Below are 25,330 nucleotides of genomic sequence, written 5' to 3'. Positions count from 1 at the left end.
ATTAGGGATAATGAAAATTAACCCCCTTTTAAAAATAAATTTTCTTATGTCAAAATCAAATTTTCTTTTGCAACTCTTCATACTTTGATTTTACAAGTTTTTCATCTTGTTATTGCAAAAGAGTCTTAACCTTTAAAGGAGGTTTCAAAAACATTTTCAACATACTCAATTCACCCCCTCTTGTGCTTTTTCCCTTTGAGTGTACATTCTAACATTTGTCATTTTTAAATAATTTTTACTATAATTAATAATAAAATTCATTTATCTTGTAAATAATTCTAAATGCTTAAAATGCCTTCCACAAAAAAAATGTACTGTAATTATAATAGTATTGATTAATTTATAAATTAATATCACAATATATGCAAAATTTATATTTTAAAAATATTTTTTCTTATATATAATATTTAAAAAAAATAAAAAAAGTATTTATGTGCAGCGTTAAAAAATTTCAATTATATATGTTTCAAATTTCATAAAAAGTATTGAATAATTTATAAATTAATATTACAATATATTCAAAATTTATATTTTAAAAATATTTTTACTTATATATAATATTTAAAAATAAATAAAAAAGTATTTATGTGCAGCGTTACAAAATTTCAATTATTTATATTTCAAATTTTATGATTTAGAACTATATATATATATATATTTAAATATAATTATTATTCTTAAAGATGAATAAAAATTCAAATTTTTGCATGCAACACATGACAAGTACCCGTCTATAATCTATATTTTTAAATGATATGCAAACGGACATATTTCTACATTATATTTTCAAATTATCATTTTAAATAATTTGTTATTCTAAATATTAATAAAAGTTATCGAATTGAATAAAAATTATCATCGCAACATAAAATTCTTTTCGAGTCAAATTACAGTAATCACCACATGCATATAACGATGACACCCATACGTTACAGTGGGGTCTTTCCCTCTTCAACTTTATATAAGCTGTATTTATGCATGTAACGATGGTCATCATTCATCAATGAAAAAAAAGAACGAAACAATCTAATGGTGGCATTGCTCAACCAAGATATTATTAAAATAACAATATATTATTTTTATACTAATATGTTAAATATATTGAAAATCAAAATTAAATAAAATATATATTTTTTAACATAATAACACAATTGGGCCTAGATAGGTAACGCGAACCTTGCACACCTCTCCAGCCCAACAAAGAAAAACCAATCAAGTGTATAAACATTTATGCCACCTCATGAAAGCAGTTTGTGTAATCAGATGCTCATCTAAATACACCAACTTTCAATCTTAGCTAGAAGTTAGAAACGGTTAAGACGAAATTTTAAAACTTGAACAAGTTTTTATGAACCTTCAATACTAGTCGACATGTAAGAGAAATTCTGTTCGCAGTTCTACTCACAATCTTGGCATTGTCACTTCTCATCACTTCTGCTTGGCCTGAGCTTGACAAGGACAAAGAGTCAATTTCGTTTACAGCCTGCAAAGATGACTGTGAGAACAAGACACCAGGGTACCATAAATTTGTTTATTGAAACATCTGAGACTAAATATTAGAGGTCAAATTCATTGTCACCTGTCAAATATAATTCTTACCAGATCAAACCGATGTACCTCGCTATCTTCAATGCCATGCAAGTAATCTGGAAATCATAAGCATAGTGTTGTCATATTTGTTTTTTCTTTTTCCTCTTTGTTCTTTATGAAAAAAAAAAAAGACACAACCCCTTAGACATGAACTTTCCTGAATATGCATCATCCTTGAAGATCAGTAAACTGCAAGGCATCAACAGCACAGAAAAGGGGCGGTTATTATCGCTCCCATCATTTGCTTCAATTGCCACAGCCCCTCCGTTAGAAATTTTATCTCCAACATTTTCCTTCAATGTTCTTTTGCATGACTGAAATCTTGAATGAGGAGTGAAGTCCATAACAACAGGTGATCCTAGAGATAAAATTGCTACAACGGGATAATAAGCGGGCCCATCCTGATGTGGCTGTAAGACAGATAATTATAGTACTAAATGATAAAACTGAATACAGACCATAATGCTCCAAAGTGAAAGAAAATCTTTTTCTTTTCTTTTTTTTTACAAATCAAATATAAGAGTATTGTTTTCTAATTCTTTTGTAATATATAATAGCAAAAAACAGATACAGTACGGTACAATGATATTCCTTTACTACCAATTAAAATCTTGAAAAATGAGATATTCCAGAGTAATCATCAGTTTTCTGGACAGGAAATGCTTTTGAAAACCTCAGCGAAATGTGTTATCCTAGAACAAGTAATATTATTAGAGAACAAACACAAGAAGCAAAATGAACAGTACAAACCATAATTCCTTGATTACAAAGGTATTCATTGATAAGAACATGATTGATTGCAGACGGAAAAAGTCCTGATCGTTCATATATTCTTTTTGTAATCTTTGCTAGCCAAGGTGGCACTAGACACGATAAAAAAAAAAAAAAAAGAAAAGCAAGCAGTTAGTAAGGTGTTCTTTCACTAGACACAAGAAGTGAAGCCAGTCAAAACAGTAAAAAAATCATCAACTTAAAGTCTCCAAGCTCATACAAAATGGGTGAAAACTGCTAACAATTTCCACAAAACAGAGAAAGTTGAAACATCAGCTAAACAATATCATCATCTACAGTTCAGAAATTGAGTAAGAGATGCAAATAATCCCACTCACGATCTTGTGGCAGAAGACCCTTTTCGTGGACAACACCACCTGTCAATAGGCATACAATCCATCAGCAGCTCAAATTGAAGGGTTTCCTACATTTCACCCAAATATGCATCTAGCTTACATGAAATTTAAAAATGAAATACTATGACAAATAGAACTATTTCAACAAACCCCAATTCTGTAGTCTCCTATTCTTCAAAGATTTCCATTTTGATACAGGTGCTTGGTAAATCTATATGTGGACAAGAAATGAGGGTATACAAATTAGTGTTGCAAACATTAAAAAGAAAAGAATATATATATATATATATATATAGGATATAAATACATTATTTAGTAGCTGGGCTTGCTCAGAATCTGTGATAAAGTCAGGGATGTATATCAAAGTTGGCAGATCCCCAACTATGAAGTTATTCAATTTCTCTTTTCTCTCCATTCCCCTGCACCAACCACCATTACCAGTTAAATAACATCCAAGGATCATCAATAACAAAAAATGAGTAAAGCAAAGTAAGCACAAATGAGACCCACATTTTCGAGGCTGATGAGATCAAAATTGTTGGAGATTTTATCTTTGGAGACAGATTTTCATCCAAAACTGGTGCAAAGTCCCAATTCCCTTTATTTATAACATTCCCAGGAATTATTAAATATCTTTATGCACAAGTGCAAGTGCTCCCCTTACCATTAATGCTTTTTTATTTTTGCAGGGAGGTGTGTAAGGGCAGGTATATTTTATGTTTCTATTCAGTATTTATTCATGTTTGCATATTGCTAAACTGAAGGAAATTATCTATTTACATCAATGCCATCTGAAAGTATCTAAACGTCTCAACTTATTTTCTTATATGGTGCTTCATAGAGTCATTGCCATATTTCTCCTCATTCAAAACATCCAATAAAAGTTCCTTTTGCAGCATAAATACCATGCATCACGAACTCACATTTACTTCGTGTTTTAGGCTCTTCTCCAGTGGAAAGTAGTTGACATACGACAAGAAACAAGAAGGAAAGTTTGGAGTAAACTAATCAGTCTACAGAAAATATGGAAGGTGGAAAGGTATATCAGGATGATGGGGGCAAAATATTGATCTCATATGAAACGACAGGGCATACTTGAGCATCAGTAATGCTTCTAGCCAATAGGAATCCAAATCCTACATGCTTGAAATTCACTACCATTGACACGAGCCCCGTGGACCACACGAAACCCTCCTCTCTTTAAGATCCTTAAAAGATTCCACCTAAAGATCTGACAATCAAGGCTTAACACATTTATGCCCAAGCCATTAACCTGATTTGGTCAATCTGTTGAGGCAGTTCATAGGACCTACTCTAGTATCTTCAGCTTCAACCTAATTATAGTCGAGTCAGTAAGGCACCCAAAGGGTCAGCAGTTAGTGAGGATGCACAAAACAGGAATCAATGCTTCTGTAATCTCAGGCTTGCACCTTCACATGCCAAAGCAGCAATTCAATCCCATGTTAAACAGCCTCACTCATTTGTTTCTCTTGCATCCAGTTTACTGATTTATGTTTTCTAATAGGCAATTTGTAACTATAGTTTACATCCAAACTGTAGTGCAATTTGATTGATGTAGATTCTAGAGCTAGAAGAATTAAATATGATTTTATATATCGAATTCTGAAATTTTGAGCACTTGGGGTTTAAAAATCAACACCTGACTGAAAAGAAGAAAAGTACACAAATGAACAACCAAAAACATTATAAAAGAGCAGTCTGTCATATATATTTGTTACTTGGTTTCATCCTTAAATCCTTTCCACTACGTCACTTGGTCCTAAAACCCTGATCTATCAAGACCATTATATAAGGTAAGTTTAGTTAGCCCATTAGCAAAAATGCATTGACCAAAATCTTGAAATTTCAATAGCCAGAAAAATATTTGACTCATAGGTAATAACAAATTTCAATCCTTCTAGAGCCAAGGCTGAGAGTCTATAAGAACTATTAAGCTCAACATGAGCTACCATTTTTTGTTCCTTTGCAATTTAATCAGGTTTTTGGTGTTTTGTCCAGCCTTGATGCTGATGGGCTACTTAAGTCCACCGTGATAGAGACTAAACTATTCCAATAAACAACTTCTCCCAGTGTGATCTGGTCTGTGTTTATACAGATTCATTCAACTAGATGAACTAAATATGCAACCACGCAGAAGCAGTCATAAAAGAGAGTAACTCTGAATATCTGGGAGATTGATCATAAAAATCAGGCCAATTCTATCTAAAATCACCATGAAGAAAGGTACTAAAAGTGGAGAGTAACTAACTCACTTTCTCGGCCATTCATTGGGGTTTTTCTTTTGCATTTTCTTTTAAATAGAGAAAATCTTGGACAAATTAACAGATCAACTATGCATTAGAAAATTCAGAAGGGAAGATTCATACTAGGTAGCCTTTGAGAATGCGAGTTTGGATTTGGGGTGTGTATTTCAAATTCATACATATATTTAGAATTTCGTTTCTTTTAATACAATATAAGTATAGAGGAATTATAATGCATTTATTCGTAAATTCACCCTTCGAATGCTTTAAAAACTTATGAATATAAATTTGGAAATCTATATTTGTAAAATTTAAATTTTTTTAATAAATTAAGTTAATCATATACCAAAGTGAAGCTTGAAATTAGAACAGATTACAAATTACATTCATTACTTTAACCTTTAGCGAATAGAGCAAACCATTATTGATTTGACTTTCTCCCTCCACAAATTCACTCATTCTGATCTAACACTAAGTCAAAGAACAGTACAACCGAGGAAGCAAGCAAAAGATTCAATCAAATAGAACAATATACGAAGGAAATCAAACTGAATTTACCAGTTGACGTAGAGAGTTGCCGGAGATTCGCCGTCGGGGAGAGAGAGAGCAAAGATTGTAGCCAAATCGGAAGAAAACCAGCGACGAGCGGATTCCCCGGGGGGGGGGATGGGATGGTAGGGTAGAGCGATTAATAATGCAATGCAAAAATACTCCAATATGGGTCGGGTTGATAAAATCCAACACCCCATGGGCCATAGTTTAGTTCCTTCTCTCTTTTGGTTAGCTATATCAAAACAGATTCATCTTACTTTTTACTTATCTTTAATTATATTTATATCAAAGTTTTCAATTTCAACATCTTTTTATTTTCTAATTAATATTCAATTAAATTTTAAGAAATATATTCGAAGAATATATTTCTTAAAATCTTACTTAATAAAAATTTAAAATAGTTATGAAATATAGATCGAAAAAATAATTATGAGAGAAAAGTATTAATAAAGTAAGAAAGATTTTATTCGAGAATGTGTATTTATAGATAAAGTACGGAATCTATTTATAAGCTAATAACCCCTTAAATCTTAATCTTAATTCAATTCAATTTATATCTAAATCTAGATATACATAATCAAATCTAAGAATTTAAATCAAATTATACTTCTTGTATCTAGTTTGTTGCATTTTTTAACTTGATCTGAATGTTGTGGGTTTAGTACATGCAAGTATACGTATTGAACAAATAATATAGATAGTAAGTCTAGAATCATATTCCACAAAGATTTGCTCACAATTGTTCACTAAGTACTAAAATTATAACAAATCAATCTTATTCAAGTAACTCGATTTCATAAATAATTAATTAAGACTAAATTTAATTAGAAAACTAAACTAATTAATGAAGAGTAAAAATTCACTAAAGAAAGGTAATAGATTAAAATATAGGATTATAGGTTCATTTAACACTTCATCTAATAACAATTTATCTTAATATTTATATTCATAAGTAGTTTTGCTAACATAAAATCCAAACTTATGTATAAGTGTAATACCCCGTACTTTGATAAGGTGGCTAATACAGCTTATCAGATGCCAATTGAGGTTAATTAGAGTGTTTAAAAGTGATGAAAGGTAAAAGGAATAGTTTGGAGAAAATATTCTACACGTGAAGAAATAATAATAAAATAATAATATTTTTATCGAGAAAGAATTAGCGAGATAAAAAGTGATTCGAAAGTGAATCGGGGCATAATAAGACATTTTGGGTGCTAAGGAGACAAGTGAAAATTTTTGAAATAAAACAATATTTTATTAATAAAATATTAATAAAATATTAATATTTTATTCAATGTCGAAATTTTCCATAAAGAATGAGTATATGGTTAATCTAAATAGGGGAGAAGAAGAATGAAGAAATTTTAGAGGAAAATGATGTTAATGGGGCCCACGTGTTCTTATTAAATAAAACTAGCACGGGTAAGTAAATATTTTAAATATTGTGAGAACACTACGTTGGAGTACAAACTTTATATTTCGGTTGTACATGTGTAGAAGAAGATAATAGAAGGAAATTGAAATTTAAAAGATTGTGGGAGGATACAATTAAAAAGGGTGAAAACCTTGGAGGGTAAAACAGTAATTTTGCCATTAGTTTGATCAAAGCTTTCTTACTTTTTTCTTCCTTATCCATGACCGATTCTTATCTTCTCCAGCAGATATTTTCTTCTTCTCCTTCATGCTCCCATGCCATTTTCATGCTCCCATGCTATTTTCACTTTACCACCTTGCATTTGAAAAGAAAAATAGAGAAAATCGGCTAAGAAAAGAAAGGAGAGAGAAGTAGGAGGCTTGGGTAGTAAGTGATTCAAAAGTAATTGAAGAAATATCAAGTGGGTCTCAAGATTCAAGAAACATAAGGTAAGGATTTTTGTGTTTTAAGCTCCCGATTGGTTAAATCTTTGGAGGAATAATCTGTGAATCATTTTGTGGCAAACTATGGTGTTCATAGGTGTGAGAAAATTATGAATTTTGTTGGGTGAAATCCAAGCTAAAACCAAGTGGAAGTGCAAAAGTAAAAACAATGTACTGTGGTGGCATGCCGAAGGAAATAATGAACGATCGGCAAATAGAAATAGATAGATACGCATAAGAACTAATAACGACGTAGTATCTTGCAATCATAAGGTGAGTGTGAACTTGCATTAAAATATTTTGGGATAAATGCATACGTGTTCAATTGAATCACCTGAAATGTTTTATCGAACTTTTCTTTAAAACGTGCATGGGAACAAGCCCTTGATGAAATGTTTTTATGTGGTAAAATATGTGATATAATGAATCCATGTGTTCCTATATTATGTGGATATGTATGTTATGTTTTGAGTGATAGTGTTGTATAATAGCCATAACTGTGCACGTTCTGTGTAGGAGTGCACGTGATGGTGCTGGTGGTGTGCGGTGTGGGAGTGCACATGCTGGTAATGATGTGGGCGGGAGTGCGTGTGATGATATTGAAATATGCGTGTAAGGAGTGCACATGATGATATTGTCTTAGGCGTGTAGGGAGTGCACATGAGCTGAGCAAGGCAGCGGTGGTGTACATGTGTATATATATATATATGTGCTATATACAAGTTATGAAAATAAAAAAATGTGTTTGTACTATATGCTATAGAATGACTTTCCACTGCAGCGAGAAACCCTCTGTTTGCTTGTTTTGATTGGATATTTGCTGTAGTTTTCACTCTTTTCAACTCCATTGTGGATTATAAACCCTTTGCCTTAAGGGATTAAATAATCAAGGGTTGAATTAACAGCTTTACAAGAAATTAAACTAAATTGCATTGTTTTCAACATAAGTGCATCATATTTTCTAAAACTTCCCGTATTGATGCTTGTTCCCTTCCTATGTTCACTCACGAGGTTTATACTCATCCTTTTTTTTTCAACTTCATATTTTAGTTTTTAAGATCGAAGGTAGTTGGATCCTAGGTCGAGGCACTCCCTCCTATTCATCTTTCGATAGGTTCACTACAACTCTCAATGATAGTAACCCCACCAAAGTCACTTCGCTGATAGTCAACGTTTTTTGTATGTGTGTATGATTGTTTAAGTGTAATTCGTGAAAGTTATTGTAAACACTGTGTGTTTGGTTTGAATAACAGTGCCGCCACACGTCGGCAAGTGATAATATTATTTTGTGAATATTATATGCTCGGTTGCCATGATTTAACTCGTGAGAAGGAATTATTTTTGAAAATTATGAATTGAGAACCTTAGAGGTAAATGAGAGGCAAGTGGTTTAATGAATAAGTTTTCACGAAAAGGCTTGCTTGGGTCCGATGGGCTATGCCTATTGGGTCCAAGCGTTGGTCATAGCCCAAGATTTGGGCTATGACAACAAGTCTCCATTGAGATGCTTGCATAATTACCTAACTTAATTAGGTTACTATATGTCTAAAGTAATCAATTAAATAAGATTCATTAAGCTAGTGTTTTATCTTGGTTATGTATGACATTTAGGCGTATGTCTACCCTAATTGTGAATTAGACCACTTAAGTGACATGAACTTACACTATTCAAATCTTAATCTAATCTAAAATTACTTTGTTAAGTCTCATTCAGATTAACAAATCATTCAATTATTGGCCCAACAATTAAAAGCATTAAGAACATATTTGATTAAGCAAAATATATCTATTTATAATAAATAAAAGAGAAACAAATATTTAATTAACTTATTAAAATCCTTCACAATCCTAGAAAAATAGTTTAGCTTATAATATCTAATAAAAATATCATCCAAAGAAAATTAGCCATTAATCCAAGTCATAAAAAATAAGATAAAATACCCGTACACCCTTTAGTTTTGATCCAAATTACATGGAAGTCTATTAGTTTGAAAAATAAACACTCCACCCAAAAAAAAATTTGTTGCTAGACACAAAAGTCCAACGTTAATCAACCGTTAAAGTTTTCGTTAGTTTGCTGATGTGATAATATTTTTTACAATTTTACCCTCGAACATGTCAAAAATGACAACCTTATATAAACCTTTATTTATTTTTTTTATTTTTTTTCTTTTTTCAAAAAAAAATTTTGCTTACCTTCTTCAACAACAAGATCTGACTAGATCTAGCTGAAGACACCAAATTTAGTCCGATTTAGCTCGCTTCCTCAGAAGAGCATCGAACTCCCCTCTCGATAGAGTGCCAAAGCTCCCTATCGAGGGAGTACCAAGCTCCCCATTGAAGGAGCGCCGAGCTCCTTGCTAAAGGAACTCTCTTACTCCCTTAGGGAGCACCAAAGCTCCCCACTAAGGAAGCACCAACCTCCCCTTTTAGGGAGCTTGAAAGCTAGCTAGATTTGTCGCTCCTCAGCATCGAAGAGTGCCAGATCTAGCCACGAGATGACCGATTGATGGTCTTGGCCGGTGTTAAGGAGCACCATCGATTGATCAAATTGTCTGAAAAAATTGAGAGAAAAAGGAAAGGGTATTTTATTTTTTTTATTTTTCTATTAACAGTGTTAAGGCTTTCAAGGTAGGGTGTCTATTTCTCAAACTAATGGACCTCTATGTAATTTTGATCAAAACTTAGGGATGTATAAGTATTTTTATGCTAGAAAATCAGATAAACATAGAAGTAAAGAAAGAAACTAATAGTTTAAAGCTTTTTTCATCTCAATTATCTCTTGAATTCTCTTGTTTTCTTGCTTTATTTTTGGGTCTTTTTCTCCAGAATAATTGCTTATTAGCTCCCTTTTGAAAACCTCTAAAAAGGGTCTCTTAAATCGTCTCCAAAAGCCCTAGGTTCAAAATTCTCATAAAAATACAATTTTGTAAGTTCTTCTGGTGCTACGGCCTTGGTCTTCTTGGCACTACAACACCCTATTCTGGGGTCAATGTATGGGATGTCTTTTTTATGCTGTCTCTACTGCACTACTTCATTTTAAGATGCAAATTTTCCTTTTTCTAGATTGAACTGGGTAAAGTGGTAAACATAAAAGTTGTAGCCCTATTTCTTATCTTTCTAATGGTTCAAAAATTGGATCAATTGAACTTTCTATAGCATGAGTTATGCTCCAAATACTAAAACATATACAAATAAAGCTATCACCATACTTGCACAGATTATCATCGGATAAGGCATTTTTCATAAAATTTCCTACAAAAGAAATAAAAGAGATAAGCAATAACTAAACTTAAAGTAATTTAAAGCAAATTAACATAAAATTATACTAAAATAACTTAAATTAAACTACTCAACATGCATTAATTAAGAAAAAAATAAAATACTTAATTTCGAAGCAAAAATCTCAAAGACCTAGCTACTTAAGCTCCCAAAATGTGACAAAATAATTCTATATAATAGAATAATCACACTCCCAAACTTAAAATTTTGCTAGTCCTTGATCAAAACATAAATTAAAATGCAATAACATAAATGAAAAAAACAACTTAACTAGAAATATATTGCACCAACTCAATAATCACCTTTAATATCCTCATAAGTTATTTCATAATCTCAACTTTAAGCAACACATAAATATTATTCAAGTTCATGTTTCAATTCAAACACAAGCTCATTGTCAAGTGGATTTCCATGTGTGTATGCAATCTTTTCACTAAAAATATTATACAATCTAGATAAGTTTATATGCATGCAAAGTTCAAATTAGTATTTGAATTCCATAAGTTTGCTTTTCATCTTTCTCTCCACTAATATAGACTAATACTAAATTAAGGACCATTAGATCTTTATCAAGCTTGTAATATATGGCTAGGGTCAAAGTAGGATATGAAATATTATGTAGCTCAAATCTCCTTAAGCATATAGTCATTTAAAAGCCTATTTGGAGCTTTATTTTCCTTCACCAAATACACCAATTTTTTATCAAATTTCTCTTGTGTTCAACACTTCATTCTTTTTCTTCCTTTTTTTCTTTTTCTTTTTTTCTCAATATCACATCTTCAAACTTATTTCTTTTGTTGGGTAGTAAAATGAATACAATCATACATTTTATCTTTTAAATCACTTTTAATCTTTATTAACTTTTTCACTATATTGCTCATTATATTTCCTAAATTGATTTATACACTTAGGAGTAAGGGACGTAACAGATTGGAAATTTTAATGTAAAGGTCTAGGTTACTAATTAAGTGCTTAAACAAAAAAAAAGTTACATTAGGCTCAAAGGGGTAAACTAAGGATAAATTATGTAAAGGTATGCCAAAAAGGCTCAAACGGTCCAAAGATAGCCTAAATAATTTTCTTAACCAAGTACAGCCTATGATTTTGCCTCAAGAGAGAATAAAACAAATTCTAGAACTTAATACATAATTCAAAAATTTAAACTCACATAAACCTACTCTAGATATGTACGATGAATCTAAGCAAAAGACATGGTGCTCACATTATAGAAATCTCATCCTAACAATGAAGCTTAGTATAAGAATTTACATAATACTAAACAATATTCAAATGTTTCAAAGAATCATAATAAAAATATAACTAGGTTCTCATCATTGGATAGGTAAATTAAAAGAAATTGACACAATTAAATCTAGCTCAAGTTCTTAAAACATGCAACAAATTAGATGTTAAATAACTTAAGTAACTTAAAAACTAAAAACATAAGGAAACAAATATTATAAACGAACAATCCCCCCCCCTTAAACTTGAAAATAACGTTGTCCCTAATGTTATGAAAAGAAAAAAAAAAGAAATGCTCCCCTGACTTGTGATCAATTGCTATTGATCATCCTCCTCATCATTTTCATTTAGGTCTTCCACTATGCGAATATTTGGCAGAGTAGGCAAAACGGCCATGTCCATGTCAACATGCTCGCATCATTTTCTTAATAGACTACATACATGCTGCATGATGATCCATTCGAAGTTCAAGCTTTTCCATTCTTTAAGACATGGAAAAATGTTAAGGTTGCCTTAGTGGTGGTGGATAGTGTGGAGTTAATGAAGAACTTCCTTCAGTAGCCAAATACTTCCAAGCATAAAACCTGTTCATAATGCCTGCATCCAAAGGAACTTTAGGATGTAAATTTCTTCATTTTTGTCCCAACTCAATTCCACTTTCTTGCACAAAGCTGTGATCAATGAGGGATACCAAAGTCCATCCTATGGCTAACAAGTAGCTTGAACAATGCTATTGAACACCACTTGACCCACATTGGTTGACCTTCCAAACAATTGCATACAATAAAATGGCTCTATCCCTTGTCACATCACTTAGATGCTTCATAGGAAGTAACCTTGCCACCAAAAAATGATACCATAACTTGTGATCATTCATCATGACACTAGCTTTAAAAGACATTGGTATGCCTTTATTCATTTTCCACTATGCACCTTCATTACAAAACACTCCAATAACTCCATCCAAATGAATATTGCTAGTAATAAATTGCCCATACTCATCACTTTCAATATCAAGCAAGTTGTAGAATTGATTAATCGTCTTACTGTCGAAGCATACCTAACTTCCTCGGACAAAAACCTGTCCATTCTCATGTTTTGCAACATTGGCATAAAATTCCCAAACAATAGGTAAAACAGCCACCTCAGGTTGCTCACAAAATTTCTCCAATTGTCACTCAATGATAAGCCCATGAATAAAACCATAAAGGGCAAGATGAAGATCAATGCCTCCCTCCAGAATATGGACTTTTTGCACAAGGGATTACGTATGGCTTGTGGCTACCTTGCACAAGGGACTTCTAGCTTATTTCTTAGGTGCCATCAGATACTCAATAAATGTGCAGCAATTTATATTCAAGTGTCAACAAAATACGCAGCAACTTCTCAAATTAATCCACAACAATGCCACAAAAATTAGTAGTGCATAAATAATCCCACTCCCACAATTACTATTCAAGTGCAGAATTTTGTCACCATTCACCATTTTTTAGCAACCAATCTCTCAAATATTCAATGTTGAAGCAATTAAAACCAAGCACAAAAACTACAATCTACCAACCCATTAATCAGTAAACACAAGTGCTTCTTTAATAACTAAATCTACCAAATTTGAAAAATCTTAAAAAAAAACTAATCCACTTACTTGAATTTTCTTGTCACGACTCGAAACCACCTTCGAGTCCATGACAACTGTCGCGATGTCCCGATAAGCACTCATATTCCAAGTACCCTATCGAGACCTCGCAAGGGTCTCGTATTAGTTCCTTACCTACCCTATGATTTACTGTTACAAAAATCATTTTTTAAAACAATACAGATCATTTTTTTCGTCCAAAAACAATAAAATTTTAATTTCTGCCTCACAGGGACGTTTTTGTCATTTTCGTCAAAAATTTCGAGATAGGTTAAAAATGTAATAATTAGGTGGAAAACGCATATTTCATACTTAGAAATAAGTTTTGATATCTAAAACGTTCATTTAAAAGCAAATTGTTGACAATTAGTACTATTCAAAAATAATAAATAAAATATTCTATTTTCTCATAAAATAAATTTCTATAGAAATATTCGTAAATAATTTTTTCGCACATAAAAGTAAAGTAAAAATTGTATGAATAGAAATACAGATAACCAAAATATAAGATTTGATCTGCAATGACACGTGGGCCCCAATTAACCAAGAGGATGTAAGACTGTCAACTCTTACTTTTTATAATGCAGTTCCGAGCTTAGTTCTCGTCCTACTCGACTATCTACAAACTGTCATGAGCCTGAAAAATGTATAGGAAGAAGGGGTGAGATTTTGTAATCCTAGTGAGTAAACAGATACCATCTAAAGTATCTAAAGCCGAGTAAATGGAGACAATAAAATATCCCATCCCAATATGCATTTTATAACTGAGAAATTTATTCCATCCCATGAAAACAATTATAATTCAATTAAAATGATTTTCAAGGCTTATGTTTCTCATAAATTTTGGCTCATGCCAAAACTCATCCTCGGGGATACTTGATCGTCATCAAAACATCCACTCGAGTTTGCCAAGACTGTTAAAACGACTTATTCATATAAAACAGTCATCCCTTGGCGTTGGCTGAATCTCACTTTCACGTGGTGGTAAAGCATGAAGTGGACTCAAACCCTTTCACAAGAGTTACCCTACGCGCCTTTCCCACAAAGGTAAAATAAATTAGCCGGGTTTACCGAGCCCCTCTAATAGGATGGTCCACGGAAACCCGCAACTGCAGTGTAGGTCAGCCCCACCATAATCATAAAATAGTTTAACAGCATAACAAGGTAATTTTTTTATAATAACTAATTTGCACGGCAAACCACAATTCATGTAATTTCAATACAATAAATTAGCCAAGCATGCTCACACTATCATAAGCCATTTGAATTAAAAATACAATTCATACTTAACAACCACAGTCTCCATGTACTCTATTTAAAAAAAATAACATTCATCATTAATTTCAAACAATTTATAAAACCATTTTATAAAAACACATTTATTTATAAAACACGAAATTTATCCTTTTTAAATCCATTTTTCATAAAATTTATAAAATTTCATAAAAACTACCTTAGATAAATTAAATGATAATAAGTTTACTCACAGTATTAAGAGTAGAAATACTCTTATCCTCCGCCCTCGGGTGCAGTCTCTTACCCGAAACAATTGACTCACCACCTATCCATAATCCATGACACAAAATTCAATAAATTGTGTCAATTTATCATAAATTATTTCAGGCTCTTATCCATACGTATGCACTAGATAGGGTTTGAAATGTCTGGACAATTGCTTAATTGCGGTGTCTGACCTAACTCGCCTATACACGGTGTAAATTCCTAAAATCCCCAATTCAACTCCAATTCCATCCATTTCAATTTCAATTATTCAATTATATCCACAATACCTCAATGACTGTGAATTTGGTCCAATTTATCAGTCCAGACTATAAATTATGCTTTTACCCCTAGTGGGTAAAAATTTCAATTTATTGCACCGAAAATTCCCATTTAATTTCCAACCTCATAATTCATCATTTTTCCACCCAATTCTCTTAAAATAAAGTCAACCTCATCCTCAGATACCATTGTCTAGATTCGACCTAGAGAAATTCATGGAGAAAATAAATATTTTTCTTATTGTTTTACTCATAAACATGTTAAACTAACACTAAACACTAACATAGCTCAAAATTAAATTTATCTAACAACTTTCTCTCTCTAAACCCATATGACCAGAATTGAAATCATCCTCAAATCACATGATTCAACCATGGAAAATGATGGGAAATGCATGGGAAAGGTAAAGCACAAGACAAATTTAAGAAATGTTACTTTTTTTTCACTTGATTTTTGAATTTTCACCTATTTTCCCCTTAAATTTCTTGGCTAAGGTTTTATTTTCTCCTTTCTCTCTCTTGTTTCTTGCTTGGCCGAATGTTGAAGAAGAAGAATGGGTTATGAGCTGATTTTTTTATACCTTTTTATTAGTTTAATGAAATAATACTATTTTATTCATATTTTGAATATTTTATTAATTCATTTTTTTCTAGCCATCCACTTGTCTTACTTTTTCCACCACTCATTCCCTTTGACTTATTCAAGTCTTAAGTAAAATTTTCAGATTTTTCCAAAGTTTTGGTGGAGCAAATTTTTCAAAATTACATTTTTACCTCCAAACTTTTCAAAAATTACATTTTTACCCCAAAAATTGAAAATTTTCCATAATGCATAATTTTCACTCCTCATACTCATTTCACACTCCAAATAATTAAATTTGATCAAAATCCTTTCAAAAATTAAATTTTTGATTTCGGGTGGTAAAATTACCATTTTGCCCCTATACTCTAAAAATACCGAAAACTCATATTTTTCACTGCTAAATCTTCCAATTGTACTTCAATACTCATGTCATACTCAAACATGTCAAATGGGGCTAAGAAAATCTTTTTTAAAAATTTCCTTTTTGTCCTCAAATTACAAAATTACCATTTTGCCCCTAACCGATCAATTTTTCGGATTGACTCCAAATTGGACCTCGAACTCCGAATTACCATTTTGAGTCATCCCTGGGCTGTGAAATTCTCAATTTCATCTTTAAGATCTCGATTTTATCTTGTTCGATGTTTAATCGACTTAACTGTACTTCTAGGGGCAATATCGTCTTTTGTTAATTTCTCGGGCTTTCTCAATATACAAATATTCTATCAAGTATGTGAATGACACCGTAATTACTTTATAGAGCAGGGTTTGACATTTATGTAGAAAAATTCGTCGTTGCATGAGTAGAAGATGATTTGCTTACTTTATAAAAGTGATTTGGTCCCAAATATGTGAAGTTTTGGAAGTACAATGGAGTGGGTGGAAGCTAGAAAGAGAAAATATGGAGGTAGAGAGAGAAAGAAAACCTAGAAAATGAAAAAAGATGGGGGAGGGTGTAGGTTTACAAAGTGGGGTGGCTCGAATGGGCGTCGCGACGCTATAGCCCAAGTTTGACTATGGGGCAAGGCATCATGTGATGCCACGACGTTGTTTCAATTTTCCTTTTTTGAATTCAAAGGCTCTACAAAACCAAAAAAAAAAACAATTAAATTCATCGAATAGAAAATAAAATATGAAAGCAATTGCAAGTAAATATAAAAATCAAAATATGCTAAATAAATAAATATAAAAATAAACTAAGTTTAGAAATTTAGGTTGCCTCCCAATAAGCACTCTCTTTATAGTCGTTAGTTGGACTCCCTTATAAGCTCATTTAGGATCGAAAAGATGGATAGAGGATCATTGACGATCAATGTCACCTCCCAAATAATGCTTCAACCATTGCCCATTCACTTTGAATGTTTCATTTGTTAACCCATTTATTATTTTCATTACTCCATGTGGAAATCCCTTTGAAACAATAAAGAGTCCTAACCATCTTGATTTCAAGTTGCCCGCAAATAGCTTTAAGCATGAGTTAAACAACAACGCATACTGAAGGCATTTGCTTTGAAGCCTCAGCAAAAGGAATATTGATGCGAAGCTTTTTAAACACCTCCATAAATTTCTAAAATTGGCTCTCTTTTTGTTGTTTCTTGAAGTGTTGAGGAAATAGTGGTGGTGGTAAAGTTGACTTAGCTTCAATCTCTTGACGCTGCTCACTAGAACTTGCAATTTGTGTCCCACTCTCAACTGTCTTGCCTTTCCGTTCATCTTGTTTTGGGTTGCTTTCAACTTCCTTACTAATAACTCTATGATATAGAGTTATTTTGCCACACTTTGATTATTAAAAATAGCTAAGTTCTTGTGTTTTTAAGTAATCTTAGGTAATTTTTATGGTTTTTGTCATTAAGTTTAGTGCATGTTGAACTACTTTAATTTGAGTAATTTTAGCTCATTTTATATGAAAAGCCATAATTTGAGCCATCATTGATTTAGTCTTTATTTTAAAGGTTCTCAAGTGCCTACAAATTCATGAAAGTGAACCGCACAAAGATGGCTAAGTGTAGATTTTTACTAAATATGCCTTTGTATTTTGGGTATAACTTACATTATAGAAGTCCAATTGATGAGATTCTTGACCAATAGAAAGTAAAGAGGAAGGCCTACAATTTTGATGCTTATCACTTTGCCCAATTCCAATTAGATCATGGTCAAAATCCTTGTCGAAGTCAGACTGCTGCAACATTCTGCACAGACTAAACATGCTAAGGTATTTTGAGCATAACTTTCACTCCAGAAGTCCAATATATGTGATTCTTAAACCATCTAAAAGCTAAGAGGCAGGTGTACAATGTTTAGGTTTACCAATTTGCCTGGTTTAAGTGGGATCATAGAGAAAAATATCAAGAAAACAATATCGCAACGCTAGCTCGATATCCTGACATTGAGTTTTAGTGAGTTTTAAAATACTAGGGTTTTGAAGGGCTATTTAAGGGAGCTTTTAAGAGCAACTTCAAACAAAATTAAGCTTAGGTTATCTAGAGAAAAAGAAGCCGTCAAACACAACAAGAAAGCTAGGAAAATCAAGGAATATTGAAGATTCAAGAATTGACAACTCTTTGTTTCTCTCTCAATTTTTGTTTTTCATTAACTTTCTTAGACTTGTTTTGATGGATAATTTTCTTTGGATTATGTTTTTGTTTGTTAGCATGAACTAATTTACTTTTTCTAAGATTGTGTATAGTTTGAATAGTTGTTTCTCTTTTATTTATTATGAATAGGTATAGTTTTGCTTATTCAAATATGTTCTTAATGCTTTTAATTGTCTAACAACAATTGAATAATTTATTAATCTAAATTAAAATCAACAGAGTAATTTTAGAACAAACTAAGATTTGAATAGTGTATGTTCACGTCACTAAGGTGATATGATTCACAATTAGGGTAGACATATGCCTAAATGCCATACATAGCCAAATTAGAACACAAGCTTAATAAACTTTATTTAATTGATTACTATAGGCATATAGTGACCCAATTAAGTTAGGTATGTGCAAGCATCTCAACAGAGACTTGTACATAGGTTTGGATTCTAGGTTAGCAAAACCACCCATGAATATAACTATTGAGAGAAACATATGTTAGATGAAGTGTTGAATGAATCCAAAGTCCTAGGTTTACCACTTCTCAAGGTAATGGCTTTGACATGTTCCTTACCTTCCTTCCTTAGATTTGTCTCTGTATCAATAGGTAAGGTTCCTTAAGCTCTATTGTTTAATAAGTTGGCAAGTTGACCAACTTGGGTCTCAAGGTTCTTTATCAAGGTCGCCTGACTATGTATGATGGAATCAGTCTTCGCCATGTACTGTATCAATAATTCCTCCACAAATGGTTCCTGATCTGGGATAGGAGCTTTTACTTGCTGTTGGAATCCAGGAGGCATGTTCAACCTTAAAGCTAAAGATAATCCTTAAATGCTGCCCCAAGAAAAGTTTGGATGGTTCCCCCACCTAGGGTTATAGGTGTTGGAGTAAGGGTTGTTTTGTTGTTTGTTCCCCACAAATTAAACTATCTCTGTACTACTTGGACACTGATTACTTGCATGCTCATCTCCACAACACTCACAAACTACAAAAGGACTTTGAATTGAGTTAGCACTAAAAGAATCAAGTTTTTTAGTTAAAATTGCTACATGTGTTGATAATGTAGTAATAGCATCCACATCATGTGCTCTAACTACTCTCCTATGTATTGATCACTTTACTGGCCACTAGTATTTGTTCGATGACATCTCCTCTAACAAGTCATATGCTTCGTCAATTGACTTTGCCATTAAAGCTTTTCCTACAACAGCATTAATGGTGGTTTGAACATAACCACTCAATCCATTGTAGAACATTTGCACTTGAAGCCACTTTGGAAGATCATGATGAGGGCAACACCTAAGCAAGCCCTTTTATCTTTTTTAAGCTTTGTCCAATGATTCAAAATCTAGCTGCATGAATGATGTGATATCATTCCTCATTTTCACTATCTTAGTTGAAGGAAAGAACTTAGCAAGAAACTTTTAAGCAAGGTCATCCCATTTTATGACGGATCTAGTAGGGATCGCATTCAACCACACTTTAGCTTTATTCTTCGATGAAAAAGGGAAAAACCTCAAATAGATTGCATCATCTGTGACTCCATTGTGTTTAAAGGTGTCACATATCTCCAAGAAGTTTGAAATGTGAGCATTTGGATCAGTATTTGAAAGACTCTCAAGCTGGACTGAAGTTTAGATAATGGTGATGATGGTTGGCTTAATTTTCTAATGCTTGAGGGAATCCTTTATACTAAAAGATCAACATAATCTCTTAAACAACGATTCTCTTCCACTATTGGCTCTTGAATTTGCTACTCACCTTGTTGATCAGCCATTGTATAAGTTTGAGCACAAACTTGTTGATTTTTTCATCAAAGTCTTTGGAATGTTCTCTCAATCTCTGGATCACAAGATACAATCTCCAAGCTTTTTGCTCTTCTCATACAATGATAGATTAAACTTGAAAAACAAAAAAAGAAAAACTCAAATTCAGACTAATCTGTTGAATTTTAATATTGTCAAAATAAATACGAAAACAAATCCCTAGCAACGGTGCCAAAGTTCAAATTCAAAATATTGATAACTTTCCAAGGCACCAAACCAAGAATTTAAAGTTGAAAAATTCTTAGTTGGTTGTAGCCCATTTTAATTAGTTAAGGATGAATGGAGAGAAGCTTCAATCAGTTAAAGAAGCATTAATCGGTTGAAAGGATGCTAGCCAAAAGTAGTGCTTGAAGGTGCTTGAAAATAGAAAGCTATTAATCAGTTAAAGCTGTCGTTAATTGCTTAACATAGAAAAACAGTGTGCAAGTTAGAGAAGCCTTAATAAGTTAAAGCCTACCTTTAACCGATTAATGAAGCACTATATGCATATTTGAATTTAAGCACAAAAGGATAAAATATCGGCAAAAAACGGCTAGTTTTTGTCTCCAACGATTAAAAGTGATTTTTCAAGTATTTAAAGCCTCTCCAATAGTCAAAATCATAGAGAGAAGCTATCCAAAGTAATTTTGAGCTTAAAAGATCAAAAAGCTTCTCTTTACACTTGTATTTCACTCTCATCCTTTGTAAAAGTGTTGAGCTTAACCTTATACATCTTAGATCAGCTAGGTGATCAATTGTACTTCATCATTTTTCTATTTCTTGTTTACTTAGAGTGTGAAAGATACTTTAAAAGGTAAATCAAGCTTAAGTCAGCTTGGTTGTTGTTGCAGGTTCTAACTTAGCCTTAGAAAAGTTAGTTTTGGATTTTGGTTGATCCCAAGAAAAACCATTATTAAAGGTTGTGGCTGAGCCTATGAAAACCCATTGTAAAAGCTTGGTGGAAGCTTGGCAATTTCACTGATTTTAGTGAATTGGTTTGAAAATCCTTGATTGGGAGATCAAAGTAGTGGATATAGGTCAAGGGGATTGAACCACTATAAATCATTCTGCTTTGTCAACTTTCTTTTATTTTCCTTTTATTCCTAACTCTTAAATCACTCCTCCAACAAGCTTTAAACTTCCATTATCAAATTCCCTCAATTTGCTCTTAACTTGGAAAAATTTTTCATGTTATTCCAAAAGTGCTATTCACCCCCCCTCTAGCATTCTTTTTGAGACCAACATAAATGGTACTTGTCAATTCTTTGGGAGCATGCTTGTGTCATGGTCCAGTGAGAAACAAAACTCAATAACTTTATCCATTGTTGAAGTTGATTACATTTTAGTAGGTAGTTGTTATGCACAAATTTTATGGATTAGGCAACAATTAAATGACTTTGGCATGTCCATGCATAACATTCTTATCTTTTGTGACAACATTTGTGCCATTAACATCTCTAAAAATCCTGTTCAACACTATAGAACTAAGCACATTGAAATTAGACATTACTTTATTAGAGATCATGTGCTTAAGGGAGATGTTAAAATTGAATTTGTTGATACCTTGCATTAATTTACTAATTTTTTTACAAAACCATTGAGTGAAGACTAATTTTGCAAAATTAGAAAAGAATTAGGAATGCTTGATGTGTATGAACTTGGATTGAACTGAATTGATTATGTTTTTTTATGATATATCTTGTTAAATATGCTTTAATATCATGTTTAAATTGGTTAAAATTACATTTCAATGGGTTTTAAGAATTCTAGAAATGAATTAAAACTTCCTTTAATGAGCTAAAATGCCCTTTAACCAGTTAAGATGACTCTGTGTACTAATGTGAGTGTAGAACAATAGGGTTTTAATCAATTAAAAATCCTTTTAACCTATTAAAACAGTTATGTCCACCAAAGTTAGAACAAAGCTCTTAAGCCAGTAGATCTTTAATCGATTAAAGCTTACTTTAACCAATTAAAGCATTAGAGTTAAGAAAAAAACTACAGCGCACCTTGTTTAGGTTTTAAAATGAAAAAAACAAGAAGAGGGCGGGAACCTGACACCCCCCGTGGATTAACTAGTTATAGCTCAGTTACCAATAATCAAAATCTTCCAAACTAACTTTCTCTTTCTCTAAGCTTTAAAATCAAAACCCTAGATTTTCTCTCCACATAACACTTTTATCTACTCCATAAAAAACCAAGAAACCTTAACTTCTCAAATTCAAGAAACCCGTGGCTAAAACTTTACTGACGAACAAAGTTGCTGACAAAGGGAAAGGAAAAAGATCAGCTGAGGAATCTCCAACTCCTTAAACTTAAAAAAAGAGCAAAATGGGTATGGAATTGTCATCAAGGAAGAAAGGTTCAAGCATAAAGCCCAAAGGCTCAATAGCAAAGGAGTTAAGGCTGAAAGGAATTCAAATTAGTAAAAGTACCTCTTAAACCTCTCGGTTTAAGAACAAAATGCATACTAATAGGTTTAAAAAAATAGAAAATGCCACTATATCTTGTGGGAAATTTGTTGATTAGGCAAGTTTTACTAAAACCCCTTCCATTAAGTCTGATATATTTAAATTCTTTGATGAGCTTAAACTAAAAGGTCCCAGTACCTTTGGAAATAGGTTTTATAGCCTCACCCTAGTCAGGAATTTATTCTAGTATTGCCTTGGATAGAGATGAGTTCGAAAATCTTGATGATTTTGTGGAAATGGGCTAAATGTGTTTTTAAGTGGGAAAGAATTTAAAATCATTGCTATTGATATTGGAAAGTTGCTTAAAACAGAGTACCAAGCAAGAGAATTCTTGATTCTTTTTAGCTATGACCCATCACCTATGTGGGAAACCATCTCAGGGGGAAAAGCAAAATACCCCTTAAAAAGCTATGATCTGACATAAAAAAATGCATAAATAAGGATCTTTCATTACTTCCTTGCCGTCGTAGTGCATGGGAAGAGCAGTAGCTTCAGCTATGTTAGCTTTCAGGATCTATGGCTAATGGAATTTGCAGTAAATAAGATCCCTCTGAATGTAACGACCCCCTCATTGGTCGTTACCGGCATCCGAGACTTTTAAAGAATTTTTGCTAAATCCCGAACAAGCCTCATTTAAAACTTTCGCTAGATTCATTAAATACATATAATCACGTGCGTAAGTGAATATATAAAAATTAAACTACTATCTACTCCATTCAAAATAATAATAATTCACATTTATGAGTTGACAACATTTTTCAACACCTAGTAAATTTCGTTCTAACATAACAATAAATAGCGGAGCAACTTAGAGCGAGGTTAGGAGATGCCTTTACCTACTTTGCGGTGGTCTGTATGCACCGATGGTTACGCGTTAGACTGATCTCTATCTGAAAAAAAGGAAAATAAGAGAAGTGTGAGTCTCATAGACTCAGTGATAATCATCGACCCCGTGAGTAGACGAAGAGGGGAAACAACATAAAGGTGGAATGTTTATAAACTCAAGAGTAAGAGTAGAAAATGCATTCCATAAAAATGAGAGATTTTGTTTTATAACTTGCAATTCTTAAAAATAATAATTCCCAAGTAAACATGTATGAAAACAGTTGTATTTGGGATGCTAAAAAATCTTTCAACCCTGACATCCAGTCAACATTTTATTCAATGGCAAGTGAAAAATAAAAATTTTCAAATATTAATGCCATGTAGAGTGAAATAAAATCTACAAGAGAACATCATACTCGGGTAGGTTAAATATAGCCCTTAGGCTTACTCTCTCAGGCATCATCACCTACTCGTGGGATCTGTCCACGCCACCATATATAAATCGGGGCTTCAGGTCCCCCTTTGCCTACTCGTGGGATCTGCCCACGTCACCATATATAAATCGAGGCTTCAGGTCCCCTTTTGCTGACTTGTGGGATCTGCCCACGCCACGATATATAAATCGGGCCTTCAAGTCCCCCTTTTTGCCTACTCGAGGGATCTGCCCATGCCACCAAATATAAATCGGGGCTTCAAGTCTCCTTTTGCCTACTCGTGGGATCTGCCCACGTCACCATATATAAATCGGGGCTTAAGGTCCTCCTTTTTACAATCAAATATAAAAAATTATTGCAATTTGAAGCATTTGCAAAACATAATAGTTTGTAAACAATATAATCATAAATCAATGTTGTACATATTTAATCTCAAAGCATGGTATATTTACCAAATCAGCTTGCTAAGTGAAATAAATAATTTATCATCAAGCTTTATGAATCGATACAAAGGCCATTAGCCTAAACATCACATAAACTTGCAAGGTATGATTTTGAAGTGAAAGCCAGTCAAAGGTTTGTTTCCCCGTATTTGAAAACATGTAGATATATATATTTTAAAGAAAAATGGATATAAAATCCTTGTCACAAGCACAAACAACCTAAGGCTTTCTACCAACTCATGCTGTCCACAATTTGATCAACTATCAAATGTAACATATATATATTATATTATGGGGACATAATTTTGAAATTTAGCACCCACTCACCTCACAATAGCGGGACGCTACTTTGCTAATATTTCGCACGTGTACTTAGCTATTCTCTCTTTCTTTTCATTATTTTTGTGTCGTTGCTCCTTCGCTTTTTCTTCTTCTTTTTTTCTTTTTCTTCTTTCTTCCCTCTTTTTCTTTTCCCTCATCACCGTTCTCCCTCTTTCCTTCTCTTTCTTTTTCTTTCTCTTCTTTCTTCCCTTTTTCTACTTCATCGCCATGCTCCCTCTCCCCTTTTTTTCTTCTCTTTCTCTTTCCTTTTTCTGCTCTGTCGTGCTCGCTCTCTCTTTTTTTTCTTCTCTTTCTCTTTCTCTATCCCTCGGGCCCCCCACTCTCTTCCTTCTCTTTCCTTTTTTCTTTCTTTTTCTCTTTCTCCCTTGTCTTTTCTCCCCCCATTTTTTTTGGCAGCATTGACTTTTCTTCTTCTTTCTCCATTTTGGCCGACCCCCCTTTATCTTCTTATTCTCTTTGTCTTTTCTTTGTGAGTGGGGCATCACACTAAATGTAGCCAAATACATGATAG

General features: G+C 32.8%; 1 protein-coding gene across 3 annotated transcripts; it reads right to left on the bottom strand.

Moving 5' to 3' along the window:
* LOC18598627 (alpha-ketoglutarate-dependent dioxygenase alkB homolog 6) lies at positions 1,102–5,656 on the bottom strand. 3 transcript variants are annotated; one of them, XM_018120574.1, is made up of 8 exons: positions 5,540–5,656; positions 3,025–3,136; positions 2,868–2,928; positions 2,700–2,738; positions 2,341–2,453; positions 1,748–2,000; positions 1,600–1,646; positions 1,102–1,495 (listed from the first exon to the last, which is right to left on the bottom strand). In XM_018120574.1, exons 2-8 carry the CDS (start codon positions 3,130–3,132, stop codon positions 1,328–1,330), a joined length of 789 nt encoding a protein of 262 aa, XP_017976063.1. In that variant the 5' UTR covers positions 3,133–3,136; positions 5,540–5,656; the 3' UTR covers positions 1,102–1,327. The 3 variants fall into 3 exon arrangements, with proteins under 3 accessions (XP_017976063.1, XP_017976064.1, XP_007028285.2); XM_018120575.1 differs by having other exon boundaries at positions 1,102–1,443; XM_007028223.2 differs by having other exon boundaries at positions 1,115–1,483.

The sequence above is a fragment of the Theobroma cacao genome, chromosome 5 (genome assembly GCF_000208745.1).
Source record: "Theobroma cacao cultivar B97-61/B2 chromosome 5, Criollo_cocoa_genome_V2, whole genome shotgun sequence".
Taxonomy (NCBI): domain Eukaryota; kingdom Viridiplantae; phylum Streptophyta; class Magnoliopsida; order Malvales; family Malvaceae; genus Theobroma; species Theobroma cacao.
This window is presented reverse-complemented; position numbering and strand designations above follow the sequence as displayed.